The sequence below is a fragment of the Maylandia zebra genome, linkage group LG19, assembly GCF_041146795.1.
Source record: "Maylandia zebra isolate NMK-2024a linkage group LG19, Mzebra_GT3a, whole genome shotgun sequence".
Classification (NCBI taxonomy): Eukaryota; Metazoa; Chordata; class Actinopteri; order Cichliformes; family Cichlidae; genus Maylandia; species Maylandia zebra.
In genome coordinates, this window is record NC_135185.1 from 6,045,470 (window position 1) to 6,054,942 (window position 9,473).

A 9,473-nucleotide genomic window follows, 5' to 3' on the forward strand; every position below is an offset into this window, starting at 1 on the left:
AACCATCATCTGTTTTCTCTTCGGTCACGCTCGGTTGATTTTTCTAGTTGGCACACTCATTTCCTCCATTACGCGCTGGCTGCTTCCCAAACAAACACACGTGGGGCTTGGCACTTGTGCTGTACGTAACAAGTCACGCGACGTGACGCTGCGGCTGTGATTGGTTCGGCTCTGCGCTACTTAATTTGGATTGGCTGACCTTTTTTTTTTTTTTTTTTTAAGAGGACAAGAGCGGCGAGGTCTATCGCGATAGCTTAATTTCTCTATCGAGTAAAAGTTATATCGCGATACATATCATTATCGTTCTATCGCCCAGCTCTACCGCTGACCGTTTTGTTACAATGAAATGTTCTGCTGGAAAATCTTGGGTCTTGTGTGGATGCCACCCACCGAAAAGCAGCTCCATCCTGTAGGACAGTGCACCGGGCCACACCTCAAAAACTCCTCAGAACAACCAAAGAAAGTTCAAATCAAACACAGACTACAGATCCCATTTCCCAGTGGAATAAGTCTGATGCACACCTGGGAACCCAGAGAAGTCCTCTGCCACAGGACATCCCAGCACCCTATCACGCCCCTCTATCATCATTTATCCATGACTTCATGGGTCAGACCTGAGATATTTTTAACAAAATAAAATGCAAAAAAATGTTATAAAGTGATTTTTTTTGAGTAAAGGAATCTACCAGTGTTTCCACTAAGAAGTCAACCGTTTTTTGTGCATTTGGTTTTGAGTGTTTATTTATTAGTTTTTCTAACTGTGCTAAATCATAAAATAGTTAGGAATTGGGAATGTAAATAAATGTTTGCTCAATCATTAAAAGATTTATCACTTTCCCTTCCTTGGCTAATTGATTACTGGACTAATCACCTCCCTTAATATCGTGTGATTATCCCTGCCTTCATGCTCTGATGATCAATTTTAACCTTGATCCTCTTCTCCAGATTGTCTCACAGTGACTGATGACTCTTGTTTGGACAGCTCACTCAGCTGTTTTGTGGGAACAAAACCTGTAAACTCCACCAAAACATCATTTCAAACAGTAAACCTCCCTGATGCAGATCTGTGGGTGTAACAGCAGTGTTTTTTTTTTTTAACAAAACTCTGATTGCCAGCTCTGATCCACTTTCCCACGCTGTGCCTCCAAATAAGGAGCAGGGGCAGGTTTTGATTGGCTCTCCATTCTGTTTGGATTAGATAATAAGTTACCTGCCACTTCTTAATCAGCACTGAAAATCCTTACATAACCCCCCCCCCCCCCCCCTTTCCTTTCATTTAAACACACAAGCCACACAAACAGCAGCTTGTTTGGTATCTCATCGAACTGAGACACCACTCCACCACTATGCGTAAAAGTCTTGCGTCCTGCGCTCACCAGGTGGTTTTGGCTTTATCAGAAGCACGCGGACATTTCCTGCAAAGTTCCCAGAGAAGAGCGTGATCTACCCCGTGACTTGACTGAATCACTGATGATGTGAAGAGTCCAAAAGTTGCCAAAACTTCGGATAGAATGAGTGGCAAGCAGAGATTCAGACAAGGAGCGACTTGTTGCAGAGAACTGTGCCAAACTGATGCGCGCTGCACTTTGCGTGAGCCAGGGTTTAGCCTCAATACGTGACAGCATCCAATTTTACATTTATATTTTATTTTTGGCAAATAAAATGACATATTAGTAAACTTGCGTCCACCTGCGCGTCCTAAATGGCCATTTCAACGAACATAGTGTTTTACGCGTTCTTTTAAGAGAAATCGGAATGTTACAGCAAAAAAAACCAAAACAAAACAAAAATTTAAAAAGCGCAATTATCACATAAACGTGGCAAATTTCCATCAAACAAGGTCCACTTACCGGCCACGCGAACTGGAAGGGAATCTTGATCTTCCCGACATCGTTGTTCCGGTTCTGTCCCGTTTTCTGTCCGCCTTTGAACTGAAAAGTATTCCCACCGATAACCTGTGTAGTTTCCGTGCCGTAGGTGCACGGTCCATTAGTCGTGACCTCCGTTTGGTATTCCTTTAAGCACACTCTTAAGTAGGTGTCACACTCGTCCTCGCCGCAGTGGCCTTCCGCCGCGCTCTTCTCGTCGTCGCAACAATCGCCGTTGTTTAGCAGACCTTTGGGGTTTTCCACCGAAATCAACTGCAGCTCGAAGTAACCGGTGGCCCGAGACACCTGAGGAGAACAAGGCAGTGTGAAAAAAAATGCCTAAGATGGTAGCAGCATCTCTCTGTAACAGGTAATTAAAATAATAATAATAGTAATTTAAACCTTACATTTAGTCAGTTTATTGTTTCTATCAGTGATTCATGCAGGTATACAAAGTGTTGCATGACCCTCGGTTAAATAACCATCGCCGCCCTTACGAGAAATGTCACTGATTCAGTGAAAGCTCTCCACAAAACTGCACGCGGACATTCCAGGTGGAAACAAGTGGATGTGGGGAGAAAACACGACCTCGGCTCATGTGTTTGCAGCGCAGTCACTCTGCACAGACGCTACTGTACATTTTTGGCACGTTTCAGCTTCGGGACCTAGCATTCCCAGTTTAGCTCACTCTGCAGATCAGTCTGCAGTCCTGCTTTACAAACACATCCACCTTGAAAACCCATCCAGTCTGAGTTAAAAGTCAAAATCACCTAAAGTGAAAAGACAAGCAAACCATTAAAAGATTTAGAGGCGCTTGCTGCTGATAACAGCAGTAGAGGGATTCTCTGTGCAGGTGAGGGTGCACTGCTAACATGTGAAGACACTTAACGATCTTTTTTTTTCTTAGAGTAACCAAACTTTCAAGAGCGGGCGCGCATTAACGCACTCGGTGCGGATGGCAGTCATTCGGCGCCTGGATGAGAACAAATTTGCGGATGTCTGCTGTTACACGCGCAATTATGACACAGCAGAGAATTTTGGCAAATCTAATTTGTCTCCCGAAATTCCAGAACACGTGATTCAGGAGGCAATTCAATTAAGAATGGAATTTATTCCGAGCCCCCCACAAGAACCCCCCCCCCCCCTCAAAAAAAAAACAAGCAACCACACACAACAAACCCCCAACAACAGCATTAATAATAATAATAATCAGAACTTCAGAGCAACAAAATCATCATTTGCCTCGGAGCTGAAAGATATAAAGTTCTCACCTCAGCCCGCAGCGTCAGGAGAAGACACACTAAGAGGAAGAAGCGCTGCAGTTTCCCCAGATTAGTCCACATGTCTCCGGCTGCTCGGTGTTGGTTACCATTAGGGAAAAGCGAAAATATGGATGTCTCAATGAGTCAAAAAATAATAATGAATGAGGCAAAAAAGCAGAATCCTCTTCCTCCTTCTATCCAATACATGCACGGCTGCTGCTCCTCCCCGGGATGCCCGCGGCTCTGGAGGAGGAAAAGCGCACTGGTGCTGCTGCTGTTTGGTCCACGGACTCACAACAAGACGCACAAACTCCAATTCCCTCCGCCGCTCGATGCACTGAGCAGCAGGGACTAGAAGCAGCGTGCGTCTCTCTGCCCAAAGCCGGAGCTCTCTTTGACGGCCAGCCCAGCGGACCAATCGCAGCCCCGTTAGCGTGGAACGTCGGTGTAGAGAGCCAATGAAGAGAGGGGCGGGAAAAAGGGAGGACAGCTGATAGATTTATTATTGACGTTTTCTCACACTTTACCTCGAATTGGGCATTTTTAAGGCTCTTAGCAAAAAATCAAATCAATTAAAACAAAATTCAAACAAAAGTTTCTCTGTATGTTTCTCTATATGAAATTGTCACGATAAAAATGTGACAGAAAAAATGTACAGAGAAACTTTTGCTTTTATTCTTATAATTCACATGCTGTAAACGATAGCCATAAATAATCAGTGAAGACATGCACAGCGCAGTTCATGCTGTTTGCGCCACGAGCTGCTCCTCACTGACTTGCAGCCTGAGGAAACAGGGCTGTTAGCGCCCTCTACTGACTCCCGAGACTGATGCACTGTAAATTTACACCTTTGTTGTCTTATGTTTTCTGACGTGCTGCATGAGTGCCTACACTAAATGACTCCTGCCAATGCAGTCAATGCATGTCAGGCTTAAAGCAACTCCTTAAGCAGCATGAAGAGTTTAATGTGTAAGATGAAAGAGGATCCCACCTACTGTTTGTGTCATTTTCTGCATCCACAGTTTCACACTGTCCCATCTCATATTTTTTTAAAAACTAATTCTAGAGAAATGTCTGCATTGTTATCTTGGTGCTCCAAATCTCCATTATCTGTGCACATTGTATGCTGAGAATATTAAAACCGTCAATTTTTTGCACATCATTGGTCCCTACTGTTTACCTGCTGGGTACTTTTCTACTTTGTTCCATTTGGGGCTTCTTGTATGTTTCTGGACCTGCCGCTGTGTGTGTATATCTATCTATATATATATATATATATATATATATATATATATATATATATATATATATATATATATATATATATATATATATATAGATAGATAGATAGATAGATAGATAGATAGATAGATAGATAGATAGATAGATAGATAGATTTATTTAAATGGCTTAAAGTTCTAGAGATGAATCCATGCAAGAATGGCTTGAAAACTTTTCAATCACAATTTCAGTTCAGTTTTATTCATACAGCACCAATTCACAACGCCAGTTGCCACCAGGCTCTATATACTGTAAGATAAAGACCCAGCAATAATACAGAGAAAACCCCAATCACCAGACGACCTCCTAAGAGCAAGCACTTGGTGACAGTGGGAAGGAAAAACTCCCTTTTAACAGGAAGAAACCTCCGGCAGATCCAGGCTCAGGGAGGGGCGGGGCCATCTGCTGTAACAAAAACACAAACAAACAACCACAAACAATAAAAGATGACATGCATTAAAAACACAAATAGAAACAGAAAACACAAAGATTCCAGTTTATATAAAGGGAGTAAATGCCTGGTAACCGCAGTCTACAACAGCAACAGGCCTGAGAATTTACACATCAGGCTGAGCTCTTTCATACACCTGAAAGGGTGGAGAATCACTGGGGGCCATACACACATGACTGGATTGCTGATGATGTAATATATTTGGAAATCGTACCATGTTGCTAAATCAAAATGATGGCACTTTCTCTGGAACTGACGGAAATTTCGAAATTTGGAAAAACCATAAAAGACACCTGGAAGCCTCTCAGCACAATGGTGCTCTGTACAATGGAGCCTGGAGCCTCTTCTTAAATCTACTTATTTTGATAGCCTGGACTAATGGGGGAATATATCTCCATGCTTTCAAACAATATCACAGTCCCAAACAATGTCTTCTGTCTGCCAGACCAGAAGAACACATAAAGTGAAATGAAATGTATTATGATGAAAGATGAGGGCGGTGAATGGACCCGTAAAGCCCTCAGTGTTCAACAAGACAAGTGTTACCTCATTATGTACCAACAACCAAACAACATAAAGGAATATTTTAGTAGTAATTACTATGAATTTATCTCAAAACCTTTAGATTTCAAAAATAAAATGTTTATCTTTATGGAAAACATTATCTGTCCCTGAGACTTATATTTATTGCTGCTTCTCAGCTGTCTAAACCTTCAATAGACATCTATCCATCTTCTTGCCTCCAAATGCAGATTTTTTTCTTTTGTCAGTAATTCTAAGCAAAAGCACGTCATATATGTAGTTTTAGAAATGGTTTTATAGGACATTTCGGAAAATAGGACCAAACAACCATTGGGGATATTGTCAAGTTAGTGGATTTGTTGTTTGCTGACAATTTGTTAGATATAGCTATATTTCCATCTGCACCTAGTGATCCAAAGAATGGCCAGTATTACCATTGCTTCTGTAAACTAAGGCAAGTGGGGGGTTTTTTTGTTGTTGTCTTTTTTTTAAGTAATTATTTAAATTGGTTTAGAGAAATTGTTCATTATTGATTTTCTTCTTACCCCATGAATTGTTCTTTTCTGAGAAATATAAGGTCAATTTTGGCATGTCAGGTGATTTCCTGTCTGGAAGGCTTCATTTAACAACTTCAGGTCTTTGGGCATGTGCAAAAACCTTGTTAATCTGTTACTTCCAGCATGCCGAGAAGATTTCCTGCTGCTTACGTAATTGACCCAGTGGGTTTCATTCGGACAAACAGTGTGAATCTGCATTGTCTCAGACAGAAGTCTGTGGCAGAGTGTAATAAGACGGCTGTTTCTCTTCACACAGATCTTCCTGCTTCAGACTGAGCTCATGCAGATAGTAAATCAGTCCTGAAGGCTGGTCAGTCAGTTGCAGGATAGAGTCCAACAGGTGGCCACTGACACTCTGCAGCAGATGTTTCCTCCCAGGGAGGCAGGTGCAAACACACACACACGCACACACACACACACACACACACACACACACACACACACACACACACACACACACACACACACACGCGCGCACACACACGCACGCACGCACGCACGCACGACATTTGTGCAAACTTGTGCATGTATGACTCATTGATATGCCTGCGCACAAATAGAGACGTCTTTTGTTCATCTCTTTACAACATCAGCGGCAATGAGGAAATTCCTAGGAAATATTTAAAATGCAGTTTCAAGGCTGATTAGTTACTGACATTACAATTGGACATTTATTCAGTGTCATATTGCAACAATGTATTGTACTTGCATCTGGATAGCCATTTTCTACTCTTACTAACCACTGGAAGTTCTTTATACTACAAGTATTCTGGACACTTCAAACACCAATTTCTAAGCACTAATTAAAATAACAGGTGTGTCTTTGGACTGTAGGAGGGAGCTGAAGTACCTGGAAGAAACCTGTGCAGACACAGGGAGAACATGGAAATTCCTGGAAACTATTCAACAGTGAGTGTGGTGCAATGGATATAGTTGTATGACATGTTAGTATTTCCATTTTCTGTATTTGTTTCATCTCCCTCCATCAGTTTTAATAACTGCTCAGTATTGAAATGCTAGGTCTCAAAGAAGGTTTCAAAAGTTCAGTAACTTGTAGCAAGAACACAAGATAAAAAAGTATGAAGCTCAGAATTAAAAATTTCAAATTAAACTTTGAAGCATTAACAATAAAAGCAAAGGAAACCACTGATACTGACACTAGACGTGTCGAGGGTTACGTACGCAACCAGAACCACTACCAACAAAGCAATCCAAGCAAATCATTAGATACAGACATGAAGACTGGGCTTTAACCTCAAACACATTTCTGGTTTCAGGTGTTGCCAACTGATATTCAGTCCAAGTCTTCCAGCTGAAAGCCAAGCCATCATTAGACAATAGATGGTGGTTTAGAGATTGCATTTCGGTAATCCATGGGACTGTTTACCTGGATGCCACCCAGGCTGGATTGGTCATGACTGGTCAATACAGTTCTGACAATAAGAGGATGCAAAGACAAACAAAACATCTAATGCCAAAACTATTCTCCTGTGCAAAACATAAATGGACTGGTTCTTGTATAGCAAACTTGCCTCATTGCTTTGTGTCTAACATTCACACGCATTCATACTCGGATGCATTGGAGAGCAACATGGGGTTGGCATGCACACTGGTCTGCTCTACCAGTCACAGCCAGCTCTGTATTCTCAGTTTTCTGTTCTTACTCTTCTATTACTATTTTTTTATTCTTACCTGATAGAAGAAGAAGAAGGCACTTGTTGTTATCTTCTCCTGCTTTAGCCACTGTCCTTCAAGCTTAATGTGTTGTACATTCACAGTTGATCAAAACCATAAATAATGACTAGATGATCACTGGCTCCAAGTTATGTGACATATTTGAGCACTTCCTTTCTCATTTGTGTTGCAGGTCATTGAAGGACTCTTCCTGGCGAGCTATGTGTTCTGGTGTGGTGTAGACCAGATGTTTCTGGTACCTCTGTTGCTGTTTGAAAGGCAACATGCTTTAGGTGGTGAGCTCTCAGATAGGGATGGCTACTTTTTACCAAACTCTGAATACTTCCACACACAGCTTGTTACATTTTTTTTGTAAAACAATTGTGTGTCTCATTTGAAAAATCCTTTGATTTATGCTTTTAACTTAGTTTTAAAATTGTCTGATTCATAAAACATGCGTACATTCATAGCTTTGCTAAAAACATTTTTAGCTTAGTAGTCATTGACAAAAAAATTTCTTTTTTGCTTTTATGATTTTCTTGAGCAAAAAAACACAATTCCCTTACCTGGAAGTCATTTTCAGTGCCTTCTGGAAAAACAGCTTTGGGTTCTACATTCTTGAAAATGTATTATGATAGGGTCTATCTTACAATATAAAGTGCCTTGAGGCAACTAGCACTTGGCTCTATATAAATAAAATTGAATTGAACTGAACTGAAAATCTGCTACATTTATTTGGTGAGTCCTGTTGCATTGTTTATACAGCTCATGCAGAGCTCATCACAGGCTTGCCACAATGCAAAACCCTATACAATGAGAAGGATTACGTGTTACAGTACCTCAAGTCCAGAATGATTAGAGATAAGATCACATGTCAGCAGTTTATAAAACTGATCTTAAGCTTGTTTTATAAATGAGATTACTGATCAGCATCACTCTACTCGGTAATGCCCTCTGTGCTTTTATTTATTAGCTTAGCTTACTACAATTTTATATTGACAAGAGGGCAAGTTGGACTAGATTAACTGTACATTTTTGAAAACATATCTTAAATTTCAAAATTCTAAATTCTAACACGAGTGGCAGCCAACGGTGGTCAAACTATATATATTTTTTAAAACACATACAAATATGAAGCGACTGAAGATGACACAACTGATATGCGTATGCTCTTTTTGTCTACCTTTAATGGAAAGGTGCCAGTTTTAGTTACAATTTTTAAAAAGCTGATTCAGTTTTTGTATTTAGGAGTCACAAGTTTGAAGGGAAAGAAATTCAGCTGGAGATAAAGACTCGTCTCACATTGCTGGGGCCTCTAATGCGAAACAAAGACTAAACATGAGCCCTGCTGAAATCTGTACAAACCTATCTGATGTGACCTGTTGTGTAGATATGACTCTGCTTTAACAAGCACCGTACCAAATCAAACAATATTCAGAGATTCAACTCTTGGGGACAAAAAATGTTTAAAATAGTTTGGATGGATGGATGTAAAATGTAAATTTAAAAAAAAAAACGAATGAAAAATGAGGTTATTATGAATTTAATGGCATCAACACAAAAGTTGAAACAGGCTCATGTTTACCACTGTGTAGCATCCCCTCTTCTTTTAATAACAATCCATAAATATCTGGGAGCTGAAAAGACCACATGCTGGATTTTTGGGAGAGGAATGTTGTCTTATTGTTGTCTGATACAGGATTCTTGTGTTGTTCTGAGTTGAGTCTTCTCTGTTTTGTTTTTTCCAAACATGTAGGTACCTCAGCATTGATGGTGCCCTTCCAGATGTCCAAGATGCCATAGATGCACCCTAGGTCATGCAGACTTTAGGACTGAATCCAGAGGACATTGTGTCCGT

The 9,473-nt window shown here is 40.7% G+C and overlaps 1 protein-coding gene across 2 annotated transcripts in view; it reads right to left on the minus strand.

Moving 5' to 3' along the window:
• The window catches only part of LOC101483022 (protein jagged-2), a 50,729-nt gene extending 47,248 nt beyond the window's left edge, over positions 1-3,481 (minus strand). For both annotated transcript variants that reach the window (XM_004554690.4, XM_004554689.4), the window contains exons 1-2: positions 3,140-3,481; positions 1,851-2,174 (exon numbers count right to left, since the gene is read on the minus strand). In XM_004554690.4, the coding sequence (XP_004554747.1) occupies positions 1,851-2,174; positions 3,140-3,211 (396 nt within the window). In that variant the 5' untranslated portion in view covers positions 3,212-3,481. The remainder of the gene's footprint in view (positions 1-1,850; positions 2,175-3,139) is intronic.
• Positions 3,482-9,473: the final 5,992 nt, after the last annotated feature.